This window comes from Echinops telfairi, unplaced genomic scaffold, assembly GCF_000313985.2.
Source record: "Echinops telfairi isolate 266 unplaced genomic scaffold, ASM31398v2 ScPeMD7_7458;HRSCAF=8496, whole genome shotgun sequence".
Taxonomy (NCBI): Eukaryota; Metazoa; Chordata; class Mammalia; order Afrosoricida; family Tenrecidae; genus Echinops; species Echinops telfairi.
Genome location: NW_022111358.1, coordinates 44775870 through 44794831, shown reverse-complemented (window position 1 = coordinate 44794831; position 18962 = coordinate 44775870). Strand labels below are relative to the sequence as shown.

Here is an 18962-nt window from a genome sequence, read left to right as displayed (position 1 = left end):
AGGGTCATGTGACCCACCATCGGGGTCGTGACCCACAGGTTGAGTGACCCACAGGTTGAGAACCGCTGCCCTAGAGCAGGCTTGGCCCTCTGCACTGGTCCACCCCAGGGCTTCCCTGTGCTGCCAGACAAGATCACCGGCAGCTGTCTTCTGGCCTGCTTGCCTTTTGTCTTCACCCTCCTCCGAGTGCACAGCAAGGGTCCCCTCTTACTCAGCTTGATTTCTAGGAAAAGCTACTCTTGTCAAACAACAATGGTCATCGAATATTTACCTAATGTTTCCCCAGGCTGGACTAGCCTGGCTTGTGTGTGTGTGTGTGTGTGTGTGTGTGTATGGGGGGGGGGGGTATTCTTAGCTTGAGGCTGGGTCCCAGGTCCCCTGGTGCTGGGGCCCAGATCATCTGGCTGGGAAGCTTAGGGGAGCTCCTTGCTACTCCAGAGGAGCCCGGTGGTGTCGTGGTTATGCAGGGGACTGAGATCTGCGTGGTCAGCAGTTCGAAACCACCAGCAGCTCCTCGGGAGAAAGACTGGGCTCTTTGTTCCTGTCAACAGTTACCATCTCGGAACCCCATCGTTCCCACGGCAGTGCCCTGGATCCATCTCTGCTCCAAGGAGCCTAGGTGGCAGAGCGGTGGTTATGCGTGGGGCTGCCAACCTCAAGTCAGCCCTTTGAAACCTCCAGCCACTCGGGACAGAGGAAAGGGTGGAGAAAGTGGAGGCTCTCTGCTCCCGTAAAGAGTGACAGTCTTGGCAACTCACAGGGACAAGTCTGCCTTGTCCTATAGGGTCGCTCTGAGTCAACATCACCTTGACAGCAGGGGGGATGCCATCTCTACACCGGCCCTCCCCAGCCACCCCCGGTAGGAGCGAGCGGGCAGGAGCGAGCGGGCGTCTGAGAAGATATGGAGACCAGAGGTAGCCTGGCCACAGGATTGCCACGGCGAAGGTTCTTCGCTGTTAGGGATTGAATTGTGCCCGTCCCACCCCCCAAATACACACTGCAGATCTCATTCCCCATACCAGGACTATAAACCCGCTTGGGAATGGGGCTTTCTGTCTTGGGCGAATGAGTCTCAAATGGCTCTCTGAGGAGAGAGAAAAGATCGGATTAGGAAGAAGCAAGCCGAGACGAGGGCCGATAGCTGCCATGCCACGCCACCTCAACATCGCCACGGGGCCCAGGAAGAGAGACGGTGGCCTTCCCCAGAACTCCGGAGCCAGCACCCTGAATTTGGGCTCCTCGCTCCCTAAATGATGAAATAACGTCTGCCTGTTCAAGTCACCCTTGTGGTACTGCTGTTGAACACGGCCGCAGCGGCGGGCTGAGACACCTGCCATCCCTGTTCCCGGATGAAGGGGATGAAGATGGAGGAGAATGCAGGGGAGCGGGGGGCAGGGGGCCCTTCTTATGCCTAAAGACAAACCTGGCCAGTTGGGGCAGGACAGGTGTCTGGCTGTGCCAGCACTCTGGGAGGAGGGCAGGCAGGAACTGTGGGCAGGGCCAATGTGGGCAGGTTTCTCCTAAGGGCATTAGGGAATCAAAAGCCACAGCTGTTACCTGTGGCTCATGAGCTGGACCAGCCAGACATTGAGATACCCCTGCAGGCCAGGTGAGGCATTGGGCAGCCATTTATCAGGGCCGTGTGGTGAGGCCATTAGGGGCCCTGAGCCCCGAGGCCCTGCCCGTGCTTCCTGGTTGGTGATAATAAGACAAGAGAGGGGAGTGAATCCTCTCTAGGAGACTTGGAAGCTCCGTGACCCAGCCTCGATGTCGTGCCATGTCTCTGGGCTTGCATCCTTTGGGGTTGTAATAGCCCTGGAGCTCTGAGAACATGAAGCTGCCACTTTGGGCATGAAAGCACGGCGGTCACTCTCGCCCTCACACGAGGGCAGGTAGCCAACGCTGACAGCAACCCGGAAACCCTTTACTCAAGAGAAACAGCCGCTCCTTGGTAAAATTAGTAACTTCCCCTTATCTCATCCCCACTCCCCAGCTCCGTGGTAGCCTTGAAAAGTAACAGCTCAGGATTCCTAGGGCCAAAGCCTGGCAGTCCCTGGGTGGGGGTGGGGCACACCGTGGCCAGAGCCTTTCCAAAGTCTCATTCCCGAGAACTGCCACTAGTCGGCATGGCCGGTGGCTCCTTAAGGAGCCCTGGTGGCGTCGTGGTTACACACTCGGCTGCTGACCACAAGGTCAGCCAGTTTGAAACCATCAGCGGCTCCCGAGGAAGGAGGATGGGACTTGCGACTCCCGTACACAGAGCTCCAGTCTCGGAAACCCATGGGGCAGTTCTACCCTGTCCTGTAGGGTCGCTGGGAGTCGGCATTGACTCAGTGGTGGTGAGTTTGGCTCTGGGGTTTTGGTGATTCCTCGGACGACCCTCCTGCAAAATTGTCCAGATTGGGCTTGGTTCTGAGCCCCTGCGGTCCGAAAAGCCTTCCCCCTGGGTTGAAAACAACTGTCGGTGATGGAGCCAGTTTGTGGCTGCCTGCGGTGGCAGGTCACAAGAGGGCCACACAAAGAGGTCACCAAGAAGCTGCCGTGGAAAATGTGCACAAGGGGATGACCACGGAGCTTCAAACAGCTCCGACATATTCTTGGGCGTCTCGAGGGCCACGAGCAGGGGAAGGGTTTTGTGTAGGACCCAGGGTGTGTGCTTTGGGCAAGACCTGACAAAGCCCTGACGTTCCCACCTCTGGCTGACCTTGAGACTACAGAGTGGCTGCGGCAACATTGCCAACAGCCGGGCTGAGGAAGGAAGGTATGCCCTAGCACGCTCACAGCACTCTCAGCAGAGCCCGGGGGAACCTGGGCCCCCGGTGCAAGGAACCCTCTGTCCCATGGCCCAATGACCACCACGCTAGCCCAGCAGAGACTTCCATGACCACACACGACAGAGTCCAGACTTTACGAATTAGTTCGGAGAACGCATTATGTAAAGCAACAGCAACGGCCGCCGATCCTGGGGACGCCCGAGGATCTGGCCGCCGAGCCTGGGGAGGCCCGAGGATCTGGCCGCCGATCCTGGGGAGGACCGAGGATCTGGCCGCCAAGCCTGGGGAGGACTGAGGATCTGGCCGCCGAGCCTGGGGAGGACCGGGGATCTGGCTTTGAGAGTTAGCACGTCGTGTACTGGAAACGCACAGCTTTCGAAGAGACGTTAAACATGCCAAGAACGAAATACGACTGACTCACACACCGGGGACAAGAAAATAAATCACGAGAGTCGTCGCCGAGGAAGCCAAGATATTGGGCTTATCATGCAAAGACTTCAAAACGGCTGTCTTAACACTTTTTTTCAAGGAAGTCAAGGAAACCATGTCTGAAGAATTGGAGGAGACGAGCCAGCCAGGGTACCGTAAAGCACCGCTGAAGCATACAACTTCCCTCTAGTTCTTTTTTTTAATTATGCTGCCCTCCCTCCCCCACTATCATGACCCCAATTCTACCTTACAAATCCCGCTAGACCAGAGCACGTACATGGGTACAGATAAGATCTGGAAGCACAGGGAATCCAGGACAGATGAACCCTTCAGTGGCGAAAGTGGCGATACTGGGAGGGGAAGGGGGGGGAGTGGTGGGAAAGGGGGCACTGATTACAATGATCTACATATAACCCCCTCCCAGGGGGACGGACAACAGAAATGTGGGTGAAGGGAGAGAGCGGTCGGTGTAAGACATGAAAAGAAAATGTTTATAAGTTATCAAGGGTTCATGAGGGAGGGAGGGGGTGAGGGATGGGGGAAATGAGCAGATACCAAGGGCTCAAGTAGCAGAAAATCTCTTGAGAATGATGATGGCAACATGGGTACAAATGTGTTTGACACGATGGGTGCACGGCTTGTGTTAAGTGCTGTACGAGCTCCCAATCACGTGATTTTTAAAAAAAAGAATTGGAGGAAAGTGTGAGAACAATGCCACGTCAGCTCGAGATGGTCCGGTAAAGAAACAGAATTCATAAGTGAGACATGAACCGGAAGTGGAAACGAAGAAGGGCGGCGATCCCCAGGAGAGCAGCTCCCGGTCTGGGGGGCAGGAGAAGCCGTGGCCTCGTTAGAAAGCAACTGACAAGAGCAAAGGGAGCATGACGAAGGAAATCAAACCACCTGGAGACCTGCTTGTGGGGCACCAAGAGATGGACCCGCGTATGCCCCAGGGGAGTCTTGGACGGAGAGGTGAGAGCGAGAGAGGCAGACATCTGAAGGAAGAATGGCCCAAACTTGCCAAATGGTATGGCACACGTGGATCGCTGCCTCCCAGCAGCTCACGGAGCTCCACGCAGGCATTCTGGGACAGGCTAGGGCGCCGCAGTGCGGCCAGCAGCGGCCAGCCTGTGACCTCTGCCTGACTGGAGGGTCTTCCTTTGACACCTAGGGTTCGTTAGGGTCTGACCCCTGCCCATCGGCCAGCCCAACCTTCTGGGACTGTGCAGACAGTGCAGGGTCCAAACTTAGGAGAATTTCCGGTTCAACCCCTGGCATGCCCTCTTCCTGCATTCCTCCTCCGGACAGCATTGCTTCCTCCAGCGAAGCCTTCCCAGGCTGCTCCCATGCTCCGCCAACCTCCCCTTCACCGGAGACACAACATCGTCTGCAGGCTCCACCTCTGTGCCTCTTAAGCTCAGTGACCATGGAAGGATGGTTGCTGGTTCCCCACGACTGAGCTCCCGAGGACAGGGATTGGCTCTCACCGCCTCTGGCCTTAGCATCAGGCAGGCCTTGCGCGGTGCACGGTGAGCGTTTGTTGACTTTAGTGGGACTCTTTCTTCTGAACGAATTCTAGCCTGGAGCCGCTCCAGCTGGAGGTACACCTCGACTCCCTTGGGCCTCTGGAGTCGTTAGCTGTGGGCTATCCTGACCCATCTCCCCGCTTCCACCTCTCTGTGCCCAGGTTGGCATGTGGGCTTGACCCAGGCAGCCGCAGGGGCTGGGGCTGCCTCAGAGCCTGACAGGGTGCTGGGTGGTCTGGTCACCTCCCTTCCGGGCGCCCTCCTTACCAATCTGCCCGTTGTAGCAGCCGCCGAGGAGGATGTGGGAGTCCTTGGGGTTGTACTCCAAGGTGAGGAGCGGGGAAGATGGCCTCAGAGCAGTTTCGGGCTTGTTGGGGTTTTCTATAAAGAAGGGAGGGGAAAAATAAGTCCCAGGAGGCCTGGAAAGAAAAGGGGGAAAGGACAGAGGGGTCATTTTAACCCCTCCCGCACGAGCAGGTGAGGGAGGGAGGCCAGGGGCAAGTCTGGAAGACCCTCCCCTCTTTCTGCAGGCTACAGCCTCTGGCCCCTGGGACCATCACTGCACATCCTCGGTTCCATTTGATGATTGGATCGGGGTGGGTGTATCTTGATGCTTCCATGATATTTCCGATCCATCTCCCAGGATTGGTGTGAAACAAGTGTTGGACTCTCAGGATTTTTACATGAAGAGAACTCTGCGCTCGCTTCTCTAAGCCATGGTCTTCATCTGTGCGCACCGGTAATGCGACGGTGGAGCCTGCCTCGTGGGGCGGTGGGGCTTTGGCACCTCCACCTACTAAGAGGTAAACACCTGCTAATTATAGCTGACCTCCATTCCGATACCAGGACAGTCGGTGTGGGGCATGCCACCTTCACTGGTACCTGCCCAGGTGATGACTCTCAGGGTGCGTCTTTCGGTAAACAGTAGTCTCTGCTCCCAAGTGTACCCACCACCCTGGTGGCCACAAGTTATAGGCAAGTGTCAGGAGAGGAGGGACAGGAGAGGGGAAGGCCCTCTTGCCCTTCGCTTGGGCTTCCTGCTGTCTGCTGGGAGCTCTTCAGGGAGTAAGGCTGGGGATACCGGGGGTCTGCTTGTTAATGCCCTCACCAAGGGTCTGGCAATGAAGGTCAGTTGCCCCTTCTGAGTCGGCTCTGTGGGTTTTACACTTGAACCCCGACAGGGAGCAAAGGAGACAAGTGACATCCTCCTTGGCCCCGGGCCTCTCCTTGGGACAGACAACACTTCCAGGACCTTCCACTCCTATCTCTACACACAACCCATTCTCGCTGGCCCCTGCCTCTACCCTCAGGCCCCCTCCCCCCACTTTCATATCCCTCACTCTCACCCATGTCCCAGATGTACGAATCGAGGCTCATGCCCATAGGTGCCCGCTGAAAATCCAAGCAGGAGTATGCCACAGCCAGCTTCCGGTTGCCATCCGGGTGCCAGGAGAGGTGCGTGGCTGCCCTCTTGATTTCCTGGGGGTCCCTTTAGGGGAGAACAAAAAGGGCGTAGGGCTGAAGTGGTACCGAAACCCAGCCACAGCACCCGGGAGTAGACAGCCTCGTCTTCCTCCCTCAGGGCTGCTGGTGGGTTCCAACCACCAACCTTGCAGTTAGCAGCCCAGCTCCTCACCCACGAAGCACCAGGGCCTTCTTCTACTGAAGTGCCAACCCATCCCAAACTCCCTGCCATCGAGCTGCTTCTGACTCGTGATGACCCTATCAGACAGGGCAGAACTGCCCATGTGCGTTTCCAAGAGGATCACTCTACCGGAGCAGCAAATCTCATCTCTCTCTCAGGAGCCGCTGGTGCTGACCTTGCTGTTAGCAGACCAACACCTGACCACAGCACCACCAGGGCGCCCTGCCTCCAAATGTCTCCCCATCCCCACCCTCCCGCCGGCTTTTTACATTATTTATTTATTTTTGGCCTTTTTACATTTTTTAATGGTCGCACCAACACAGGCACAAACCATTCACCGTGTCACCATTTCTGATTTACTAACCATTTCCTTGCAAACATTCTGATATGTTGAAGCCATCACTCACTCGGAGAAGCTTAACTTCAAAAGCAGACTTCACGGGCTCCCGTAACTGGAAAGCCCAGTCTCACCAGCCATCAATAAGAAGGGGACGCTGGAAGCGAGAGCAGTGGAGCCCACCCTTGGCACCCACAGAACGTGTCGTGCCCCAACAGTGCTCTCCCCGTTATGGACAAGAGGTGGGGGGTTGAGTAAGAGTTGGAAGAGCGTTTAGGACAGAGGAGCCCCAAATGAAGACGTTCTCCTCGAAGGAAGGCAGGGTTGAGAGGAGTGAAGGCAGTAAGTCTCTCGTCTGCCCCTCTTAGGGAGCCCTCTGAGCACAAAACCCAGCACACTGCCATTGAGAGGATGCCGACCCTTAACGACCCTACAGGACAGGGGGGAACTGCCCCTGTGGGTCTCTGAGACTATCGCTCTTCACGGGAATAGAAAGCCTCGTCTTTCTCCCATGGGGTGACACGGGGCTTTGAACTGCTGGCCTTGAGGTGAAGAGCTCAATGTGTAGCCACTGTGCCACCAGGGCTAGCAGGGCTCCGGGAACCTCGATTGGCCCTACCCACCACGTGACTCTGAGCATCTCCCCACCCGGGGAGCTGTTCCTTCACCTGTACGGTGTAGATCTTGGGTGGGAGGGCTTCTAATGTACCAGCCTGCTGGCAGACTCCCCACATGAGATCAGACCCCTGCTGGGGGCAGTGGAAGGGCAGCCCCTACCCTCACGGACCCCTCTTCTACACCCCACCTGTGCTGTCAGTCCTGCTCTCTGCTCAGCAAGCCCAGGTCGGCCTGGCCCAGAGCTGGTCCTACCTTACCGGGGGAGGGCACTACACTCCTGTCCTCACAGCCCACAGGTGCCAGGACAGAGGGCAGCTGGCCCACAGTGTTGCTGGCTCCCTGGGATTCTGTAACTGGTTCCAACTCTCTTGTGGCGTGTTGAGGTGCCACCGGGGCAGCTCTGACACACAGAGAGCTAGGGACTCTGTCTATATAGGACAGTGTGGAAGTTCGATTTGATGTCAACTTGATGATACCTGTGTGGAAGTAGGGGCGGAGCCCAACCTGTCAATCAAGCAGTAGCCTGATGGCATCTCCCTGAGGGTGTGGTCTTTGTATAAAAGGGGGGGGACACTGGCAACTGCTCCTCTCTTGCCTCTCACCCTCATCCTCACTGGTACTTTGTGCCTGCCTCCAGGGTGGCTCTGCGTGGGGCACCCAGCTCTGAGAGCTGTTGGCCAGCACCCTGCCATGCTTCTGCCGACCTGGGATCCATGCCAGTCTGCACCCTCTGGCCCGTGGCCTCCTTCCTTCCCGCGTCCGCCCCCCTGAGCTCCTTGAGTGTGAAGAGGGCTAGCATCGGACCCACGGACTTGGGAGGTGGCCTGGGCTGGGATGCCTTCTTGCTACGAAGTTGCTTCTTGGTAAAAAGTCCTTCCTCATGCATGGATGAGGGTCACCGGTTTGTTTCTCTGGACACCCAACCGAACACCTAGGGTGAGTGAGAAGGTCTCGCTACTGCAGCTCCGGTGCTGCCTACACGGTGCTGCCTACACGGTGCGTGCCTACACGGGTGTCTTCAAACCAAAAAGGGCTTACACGTGCCTTTGCGGTCAGTGGATGGCTAAAGACAGGTTCCCTCGGTAATACTCTTGCCTTGGAACCTTCACAACATTCCAGCTACGTAAAAAACTCGACTCTGAGATCGGGGCTAATTTTAACAAAACTCCAGTGGCGATCGCCCCAAATAATTGGAACCCTTCAACAAGTTCATGGGGATGCTGCCGCACATCAAACGCGTTTGTACGTCCACCGCGTGTCTTCAGGAAGATTGGGAAGATCTCAAAGATGAGCTGGGTGGGAAGACGGTTGACCTTAATGAATGAAGAAACTGTGGCTGAAGTCCAGAAACGGGTCGAAGAATAACCACCGATGTGGTTCCCCCTGAAGGTGGGGTGGGGACAGTAATTATTGAACATGGCTCTTCTAGCCAAAGTCTCCGACCCCCACCAAACGACCCTCCCCTGCGTGGGTCTGGAAAGAAGGTGGGGGGAAATACGGATGGGATTCACTTGTAATTGTGAGCAAGATTCCCGGGAATACCATCCTGCTGGGCATAAAATGAGCCTTCTGAGAAGCAGGAGGAGGGATCTCATGACCAGCGGGAGCCAGGAGTGGCGCTCAGGCTCTCGACCCGACATCCCTGCGCAGTGAGCCTCCTGGATCCAGATGGCAGCTGCAGCATCAGAGCAGCGCAGCGGACCCAGGAGCCAGAGCGTGGAGCAGAGTGACGGACTTCCCACCCCACGGGGCAAGTTAAGATGGGTGTTTTTGTGCGGGAGGGTGGCTTGCGGAGTGGGGTGCTTCTGGGCGCTTAATTGGGGAAGTTGGTCTTGCTGACCCGTGAAAGTGGAGCCCAGTGCCTTTGGACTGAGGCTTACTGGAGTGGGGTGTTTCTGGGCACTTAATTCAAGGAACTGGGTTTGCTGACCCACAGAGCTTGAGCCGAATGCCTTTGGGTTGAGGCTTACAGTGGAGCAATAGGCCCCTTTGGGCCTCTGTTCCCAGTCCTGAAAGAGCTTTGAAATACATCCTGACAAACAACTCCACCCTGAGCATCGCTCACTGGTACAATTGTGAGCATCCTTCATACACTTCTGAATCATGAATCACGAACAAAACATCGCCCAGGCCTGTGCCCTCTCAACAAGAGTAGCTATGTCTGAGCCCACTGCTGCACCCCTGTGTCAATCCATCGCAATGAGGGTCTTCTTCTTTGTCACGAACACTACTCTTCCTGAGCATGCGGTCCCTCCCCAGTCATGAGCCCCTCCCGATGACAGGCCCAAGTAAGCTAGAAAAAGTCTGGAGGCCGCAGTCAAGAAACCAAGCCAGGCTTTGCACTGGGCAAATCTGCTGCGAAAGATCTGCCTAACGTCTTAAAAAGCAAGGATGCCGCTTTGAGGGCACAGGGGCACCTGACCCAAGCCATAGGGTTTTCAACCATCTGGTGGGCATGCAAGAGCTGGACAGGGATGAAGAGAGACTAGACAAGACCGGTGCCTTGGGATCAGGGTGCTGACAAGGGACACGGACGGAGCACCGGGAGAGCAGATGGGATGAATCTATCTCAGAAGAAGTACAGTCAGTAAGCTCCTTAGGAGACAGGATGGTGAGACAAAGCCTCTTTGGACGTATTATCAGGAGGAGCCCGTCCCTGGAGAAGGACATGGTGCATAGTAAGCAGGAAGTCAGCCCCAAAGAGAAAGACCCTAATGACCCTCAGATCACCGTTGGGACACGTCATCGGGAGGGACACACTGGCTGTGAGAACAGGCTCAATGGCTGTGGTGAGGACAGCATGGGACTGTACAGGGCTTCAGCGTGCTGGACACAGGTGCACTTGGAGTCAGAATCCGCCGGGTGGCACCCAACAAGGGCCCGTACTTCTCCGGAGTCCCTTGAACACGGACTTGTTCTTTCTCTCCCTACACCTCGCTGCAAATTCCCTTCACTTCCCCCAGCCCCAGATCCCCATCCAGAGTTAGGCTTTCTCCCCTGGACACTGAATGGGCAGGTCCCTTATCAGGTTTGGGCACAGAGAGAGCTCTGCCCATGGCTCTGAGGTGATGACTTTACCTGCCCACACCCCACACCTGTTTAGCGATCGCAGTACCTGAAGACATTGATGGTTTTAGCCGAAGGGGCCTCGTCCGTCACCTCCATTGGGTCCTCATCATCAAAATACTCCTGGTAGATGTCGATGGCATTGTTCTGCTTGATGCAGTGCTCCATGATCTGGGAAGGACACGCTGCCTGAGCTTACCTATAAAGGGCGGTCCTTCCAGGCTGACTAGGGCTGGAGCGGAGTCTGGAAGAAACAGCTAGCGGGCAATTCCCATCCTTCCAACCCATGGAATCTCAACAGAGGTGATTTTGCCCTTGAGAAGGCGAACACGTACAGGGCTGAGCAGTGGTCCTCCTCTTATGGGGAAAGAGCAGACATCCATGCAGCAATGCACTTTAGAGGAGAGTGCTGAAGCTGCAGCTCAAGGAGAGGGGCACTGCTGATCAGGAGCAGATGAAGAGGGAAGGAGAGAGAGTGGAGCTCATCCCGGCCCACCAAGCCCCCAGGATAACACTCCGGCTCAGAGCAGCCAATGCACAGAGAGGACCATAGGGCCAGCCCCACCACCAGACACGATGTCCCTCACTGACCCATAGCGCTACGGGGGACACTGGAGACGCAGTATGGGAATTGTGCCCCATCTGACCCCACCACACGGGGCGAAACACTAAAGGGCGTGCGACAGAGCAGCACGGGGAGCAAAGAGTGTGTCCTGGCTCAGCAGCCCGGTGTAGATGGTGGACTGCTCGCCGGGGTTCCCTTGGCGTCACCTTCATGGAAACCAAGTCCCAGGCCCTCCCTTCCAGGGCACACGTGGGTGGGTTCAACAGGCAGCCATTGGGTTACCAAAGGAGCACAAACCTTTCTGGGGCAAAGCCTGTAGGAACCTTACAGCCTGGGACCTACATGGGGGAGGACGAGACAGGGAGGGGAATGTCTGAAAGTCACTGCTTAATGTGCCTGGTAGACTAGAAGCTCAGCTCAGATTTGTTGGATGGATGGACAGTTGGACGGATGGATGGGTGGATGGGTGGATGGATGGATGGATGAATAGCAGGAGGGATGGATGGTTGGACAGATGGATGGATGGACAGATGGATGGACGGATGGATGGATGGATGGATGGATGGATGGATGGATGGATGGATGGACAGATGGATAGACGATGGATGGATGAATGGATGGATGGATGGATGGATGGATGGAAGAAGAGACAAATGGATGGATGGATGAATAGGTGGATGGATGGATGGATGGATGGATGGATGGATAGACAGACAGATGGATAGTTGGACAGATGGATAGACGGATGGATGGATGGACAAATGGATACACGGATGGATGAATGGATGGATGGATGGATAGCAGGAGGGAGGGATGGTTGGACAGATGGATGGACGGATGGATGGATGGACGGTTGGACGGATGGACGGATGGATGGATGGTTGGATGGACAGATGGATGGATAGTTGGATGATGACTCCTATGAGCTGGAAGCTACTGGGTGGGGTCCCTTGGGAGTCTCCTGCCCAAAGAGTCACCCATATTGCACGCCATGGCCCGCTGCCAGTTCCACCTTCTGACACCCCCGCCTGTACAGGAGTAGAACTGTGTTCTGCAGGGTTTCCCACCGCTGATTTCGTGGAAGCAGGCCACAGGTCTTTCTGCTGAGGCACCTCTGGGTGGACTTGAACTTCTAGTCTTTCAGTTTGCAGCCGAGTGCACCAACCACCTGCATCGCTCAGGGACTCCCACTCATTAGGATTCTCCTACAGTGCCCTCCACCCTTGGATCTCACTACCTCGTGTGCCCGTCTGCAGCTTTGTCCCCAGATAGACACTCCCTAAGGTCAGCATCTGTCTCTCCCCCAGAGGAAGTGCGCGCACACACACACACACACACACACACACACACACACACACACACGACAGAAGCGGCAGGTGAGGCCTGGCAGGAAGGGGCTGGAGGAGTTTACCGAGCCAAGCTGCATGATGGCTGTGATGTAGTTCTCGTCCTTCTCCACCTTCTTCCGGAAGCGGATGGTCTGCTCCAGCTCCAGGGGGTTCACGTCCTTGGGCCAGCCCCCCTCCATGTGGTTAACCCCCCTGGTCTCCATCTCGAACCTCTCTGTGTTGACCTAAACAGAGAGCCTCAGGTGACAAGATGCACCCCCACGGCCCGGAGCTCCAGGTGGCCCCTGGGATGGACCCATAGGTGCCCTATCAGGCCACTTTTTGCTTCTCAGATTGACATGGGCAGCCACCAGATGCCACCTGGGGAGTTGGCCACATGGTACCTGATGCTAGTTGCCATAGAAAACCTGGTTCTGGTCTGTTCTGAGGCTTAATGAAGCTAAGGAGACCAGCTGCCTGTCCTGTGAGAGCCCAGGGGAAGGGTGTGGATGCCCTTGTCCTCCCTGGCCTTCACAGCAGACAGGGACGCACAGGGACGCCTGTGAGTGGGGTGGACTCACTGGTGGTGGCGGCTACACAACAGGATAAACACGGTCAAGGTCACTGGGTTACACCTGTGGGAAGGGGTGAGCTGGAAAATGCTTCATTATATTTCTTCTTACCCCAGTAGAAAAAGGAGGAGGAAGAGGAAAAGGAGATGGAGGAGGAAGAGGAGGAGGAGATCTGATGATGAATTTGGACTCCCTTTGCCGTGGGCTTGCCCTGGCGGGAGGATGGCCAGGTGGTTTGAGCCCTTTCCGTGTGTAAGTTCGCTTTCACAAAAGTGAACTGTGTCCACAGGTGGGAGTGGCAGGCAGGACAAACAGGCACCCTCCGGCGCAGCCTCGTGACAGCCGTCTGATTACAGGAGGCTACCCCAAGGGCACAGGTGTTCTGGGAAAGTGAGGCCAGCTCTCTCAGGGGCGGGCACAGCGCACCAGCCTGACTGTGGCATGTCAGGTAGGGACCACTGAGGGCGATATTCCGCCCTGTTGATTTGGACGTGTCTCAGGGCTGATCTCAACCAACCCGGAGCCGATCCCACGAACCTGGACCTCCACACCACCCTCATGGCGCTTGCCCCCAAAGGTCCTTCAGGCTGGAAGTTTCTAAAAGATGCTTTCCTTTTCACAAGTGGCCTGCTAGCTCGGGACCCCCGTTCCCTGAGCATGCCTCTGGGGGCTGTGCCCAGTGTCCAACAGAACTCGCGGGGTGAGGTGGGAAGGGAGAGCTGAGTCCCTCGCCGCGCCCGCTGCCCGCCAGCCTGGGCAGGGTCCCACCTCATGCTCCGACATGCAGGTGGAGCACTGGATGCCCAGGTCCACGGGGTTCCGCTCCACGAACTGCTCGGCCAGCTCCGGGTTGGGCTGGATGTCGATGGTGAGCTCAGCCTGGCGGTCGGAGAAGTTACACTGCTTCCCGAACTCGCTCCGCTTCTTCAGGTACACGTACACGATCTCCATGCTGTCTGCTGGGGGACAGAGGGCAGGAGGCAGGCAGGGCCCCGTCTGGGAGTGTCCCCAGGACCCCAATCCAAGAAGGATGTGTTGAAGCCCCATCCCCGGGACCAGTGAACCGGTTCTTAGAAGATGTTCTCTGCTAACTCAAGGCCCGACTGCAGTCGTAGGAGGTGCGTGTGGGGAGGGAGTAGTGGTGGATCCTAACCTAGCAAGAGTGGTGTCCTTTTAAAAGAGAAGAGACACACACAGTGGATTTAAGCTGTCACAGCAAGCCCAGGACCACCAAGGAGCTTCTCCTCGCCTTCTGAGGTAAGGAAGGTCCTGCTGACACCCTGACGTTGGGCCGCCCCAAGCCTGCAGAGCTTTGAGACGACACATTCGGTTCTCATGGGCACACCCAAAAGCAAACCCATGGGCATCGAGTCGATGGCCACTCCTAGTGACCTAGTAGGACAGAGTAGCAGTGACCCCCAGGATTTCCAAGGCTGCCCATCACTCTGCAGTCCCGAGGCTGGAACTGGTGGGTTTGAACCGCTGGAAGCGTAACGCACCAGGCCCCCGGGCTCCCTTAGAAGGCTGGGAAAAGAATCGGGCATAGAATGTTATCCTTGTAGATGCAACACTATGTCCGCTGGGCTTATGGAAAATGTTTTTGCCACGCTCTATGTAGAAGATGGAGCCTGGTGGATCCAACCTAGCAGACACATGTAACTGGGGGAGCAGGGGGCTGGAGATGTGCTGGCTGCTAACCACAAGGTCAGCAGTTTGAAACCACTCACCACTCCGAAGGAAAGAGAGGGGGCTTTCTATTCCGGGAGAGAGCTGCAGTCTCGGAAACCCACAGGGGCAGTTCTACCCTGTCCTAAAGGCTGCTGTGAGTCAGCATCCACCCGATGGCAGTGAGTGGACGAGGGAAGGAGAATTCGGCCTCAGGATGGGAGGAAGCTTATTAACAATCTGCATGACACAACCCTGCTCACTGAAAGTGAGGAGGTCTTGAAGCACTTGCTAACGAGATCGAGCATTGCAGCCTTCAGGATGGATCACAACTCAGCAGGAAGGTCAAAATCCGCATGACCGGTTCCTTGGTAACATCATCGTGGTAAGTGGAGAAAAGATGGTCAAGGCTTCCCTCTTGCTTGAATCCACAGTCAATGCTCACAGAAGCAGCAGTCAGGAGATCAAAGGACGCACTGAATTGGGCACAAGACCTCTTTACAGTGTTGAAGAGCAAGGAGGTCGCTTTGAGAACTCGGGTGCACCTGGCCCACGCCGTGGGCAGTTGCCATCGCCTCCCGTACCTGTGAAAACTGGACCTTGAGTAAGGACGACCAGAGAAGAATCGATGTAAGCACATAGGTGGTGCTTGCGAGGGATATTGAAAGGACCTCGGACCGCCCAAAGAACGAACCTGGTCCATCTTGGAAGAAGCACAGCCGGAATGTCCCTTGAAGGCTAGGATGGCGAGACTCGGTCTCACGTACTTTGGACATGTTCTCAGGAGAGACCAGTCCCTGGAGAAGGCCATCAAGCTTGGTACAGTGGAGGAGCAGAGAGAAAAAGACCCTCCACAAGATGGATCGACACGGTGGCTGTAACGATGGGCTCAAACAGAAGAACAATTTGAGGAGGATGCAGAATGGGGTGGTGTTTTATTCTGTTGTACATCCGGTTGCTGTGAGTTGGGGTTGACTCACCGGCACTCAACAACAACTATGATGACGACGCTGCTGCAGGCGAGGTGAACAGGCATTTCTGAGCATGCGCTCATTGCTTACAATCCTTCAGGTGGTTAATGCTCTTCCCATTTCACAAATGATGAAACGGATGCCCAGAGAGATTGAATAACTAGTCCAAGGTCACAGCTGTCAAGTCCAGGCAGGGCCAAGACGCAGGCCCACCTGGCTATGGAGCGGAGGTTCCTCACCGTGGTCACACTTTCAGAAACACCTGGCAGCTTTGACAATGCACGACCCCCAGGATGAAGCCCAGACCAGCTCCATCAGCATCTCTCCACAACGACCTGTGTAGTCCCCGGGAAATTCCAAGGTGAAGCCAAGGTCGAGAACCACTGATGTCGTATGGGGTGGGGCGTGGAGCTCTTACTCCCTCAGCAGGTGTTTCTCAAATCCAAGGTGCTCTTTCCAAAGATACAGATTCCCAGGCCCACCTCTGTCAATGTGGATCTGAGGTCTGGGGCGGGGCCTAAACTCACTGCCATCCAGTCCATGCCACCTCTATAGAACTGCCCTTGGGAGTTTCTAAGACGGTAACTCTGCACGGGAGTAGAAAGCCCTTTCTTCTGTGGAGCGGCTGCTGGTTTTGAACCGCTAACTTTGCAGTTAGTCGCCTCATGCTTAAGCATTATGCTAACAGGGGTTCCGGCAGATGAGGGCCTCTGAACCAAATCCAGACTCGTTGTCATGGAGTTGATGCAGACTCATCCAGACCCTACAGAGCAGGGTAGACCTGCCCCTGGGGGTTTCTGAGATTGTAACTCTTTGTAGGAGTAAAAAGCCTGGCCCGTCTCCTGCGAAGAGGCTGGTGGTTTCGAACTGCTGACCTTGCAGTTAGCAGCCTAATGCTTAACCACGATGCTGCCAGGGTTCCTGGGAGCTTCCCTCGGCCCAGTGGGGGCAGGGCAGAGGCATTGTGTGTCTGTCGGGGGGCAGACAGAGAGGGCATTTACCAGCAGGCTGGGTGACAGGACAGCTCACCCAAGGACCCAAGCAGGCTCAGTCTCAGCCGCTAAGGGCACCAAGATGAATGGCGAGGGCAGCATGGAGGGGGGGGCGGTCTCAGGACATGGACTGCCCCCTCCATGAGACAATCATCACGGGGTTCCAAGCAGTGCCCGAAGGGAGCGGTCTGTGCAGGGGGCCATGAGGGAGGTGAGGGATGGGGTAAGGGGGGCGGGCGGAGCTTCTACCCACCGTGGGAACCTCAGAAGCAGAGACATGAGTCTAAACTGGGACACACCAACCCAACCAGGCTGGGGCCAGCATCAACAACAAAGCAGCCCTCTGCTGAGCCCCCACCCCCTGCCCTGGGGGCAGTTGGAAGGATAAAACAAAACTGCTCTTGTTCTTCTGGAATGATTCCTGGGAAGAAGCTCTAGGGCTTAAGAGAAAGCAGGTTTTCCCAGCAGCGAGGGTCGGAGCGGGGTGGGAGCCTGCAGGAGGACCATCCCATGCCCTTCCCACGGGACTCCCTAAGAGACAAACTTCCCCTCCTTGCTTGTCCCTGGGGGAGTCACAAGGAAGAGGGCCAGAGGAAGGGTTTCCTGTCTGCTCCAGACACCCATCAGCACCCTCTGGAATCCTGGGAGCCTGGCAACACAGGGGTTAAGTGCTGGGATGGACTTCAAACCCTTAGACCAGCAGTTCCGAGAAAGATGGGGCTATCTGCTCAGAACCCCCCTGGGACAGTTCTAATGGGTCCTCGGGTGTCCCCACCAGCCAGACTCCAAGGCAGTAGGCATTTGGGGAAACATTTCTATTTCTATTGGAAAAAATCCCTCTGAGGCAGAAAGATGGGACTTCCTACTTCCACAAAGAGCTCAGGAACGCACAGGGGCAGTTCTACTCTGTCCTAAGGGTTGCTTAGAGTCTTTATCGACTCCCCAACAGGGAGTCTGGTCTTGGAGTTCTGCCTAGAAGCAAGTCGCCTTCCCTAGGGATGTCTGTCTTTCCCCCACCCGCTGACCCTCCTGTGTGTTCTGCTAGGTTAATGCTAATAATATTGCGGTCCCCCTGGGGTGGTCCCCACCAGGAAGGGAGAAGATGAAGGGAGACCTGGGAGGAGCCACCCAGAACTAAAGAGGTACAGGGGGATCAACCAGGCAGGTGGAAGCTGTGGACAGGAGAGAGTGGGAGAAGGCCCCCTCCAGGTGGAGGGGACATAAATACAAGGATGACCGTCTTCTAGAGGTAATGTTGTGTCCCTGAGAGAGAGGCTGTGGCCTCTTTTTCCCTCTGTCCTCAGTGCCTCGGCATGAAGAGGGGTCCCAATACTCACTTTGTCACCTGCTGAGACCCTAGCTGTGACCCCCTCACCCCCCCACCCCTGTACCAGGCTCTCCTTCAAAGCTCTGGAGGGAGCATGGCTCCTCCTTCTCTTGCAGTGTGAAAAGGCGAGCCCAAGGGTCCCAAAGGGTCACGGGTAAGGGTGGGGTCTGAAACCTAGGTTAAGGCACCTGCCAGCGCCAGGGCACCTTGAGCTTGCGGAGCGAAGGACCGCCTGCTGGGTGCGTGCTGTGGCCATGAGCGTGATTGCTATCACAGCCAGGGTCCACAGCGACCCCAGGCACTACGGAAGGCAGCACTGCCGGGTCCTGCGCCAGCTCACCACCGTCCGCCGGCCCACGGTTGAGCATGTGATACTCGCCTGTATAATGGGCTCAAGGTGCCCTCCGCGTGGGCGTACCAACTAAACGATGCATGCAAAGTGCCTGCCACCTGGCGGGTGCTCAGTAATGATGAGTAAAGGTTTATTGTGTCCATGCCTTAACATGAGCGAGGCCATCTTGTTTCAAACTGCCTTTAACCCCTGCGAGCTGTGAGCTCCTCCTCCCCTTCGGCTCCTAACAAGACCTTGATTTTTCCGAGATGCCTCCGGCTAGCAGGAAATGGACACTATCTTGCAAGACCTTGAATTAGTGCTGTTCCCTCCAACATCGGGATCCAGAGGTTTCCAGGCGCTCGCCTGCTCTGGGCCCAGCTGTTTAATAAAGGCGTTAATCATTAATACAGTGGTGTGCTTGATCTCGTTCGTTTACAAAACTCTAACAGGCCCCTGGCCCACCACTCAGCCCCCATTCCACTGAGGGCCCTTGGGGGTCTCTTGCAGCCCGCCTGTACGGGTGGGGAGTGGTTCGGTGCCTGCAGGGTCTGAGACTTGAGAAAGGTGCCCTTGGCATCCTTCCCTCAGGGCGTTCTGGGCGCCGCCGGCGATGGCGGCCCTCGCCTGACTCTGCTCCCTCCTCTTCTGCTCCCCACCCCCTCCCCTTACCCTGGGGTCGCTGCTACGGCCGCGGGACAGAAGGGGAAGGGCCGGCGCTGGGGCCCTGGCTCCGGCGCTCCTCAAACGGCTCTGGGAAGCGGAGTTTATCCGTTGCCTAGCAACCCCGGCCGGGTCCGGGACGCGGGGAGGGGC

At 56.5% G+C, this 18962-nt stretch overlaps 1 protein-coding gene across 1 annotated transcript in view; it reads right to left on the bottom strand.

The window, feature by feature from the left end:
• Positions 1-18866, bottom strand: part of DNAI2 (dynein axonemal intermediate chain 2) — a 35440-nt gene extending 16574 nt beyond the window's left edge. The window contains exons 1-6 of the mRNA XM_045299810.1: positions 18819-18866; positions 13629-13819; positions 12372-12533; positions 10445-10566; positions 6076-6218; positions 4997-5110 (exon numbers count right to left, since the gene is read on the bottom strand). Coding sequence (XP_045155745.1) covers positions 4997-5110; positions 6076-6218; positions 10445-10566; positions 12372-12533; positions 13629-13811 — 724 coding nt within the window. The 5' untranslated portion in view covers positions 13812-13819; positions 18819-18866. The remainder of the gene's footprint in view (positions 1-4996; positions 5111-6075; positions 6219-10444; positions 10567-12371; positions 12534-13628; positions 13820-18818) is intronic.
• Positions 18867-18962: the final 96 nt, after the last annotated feature.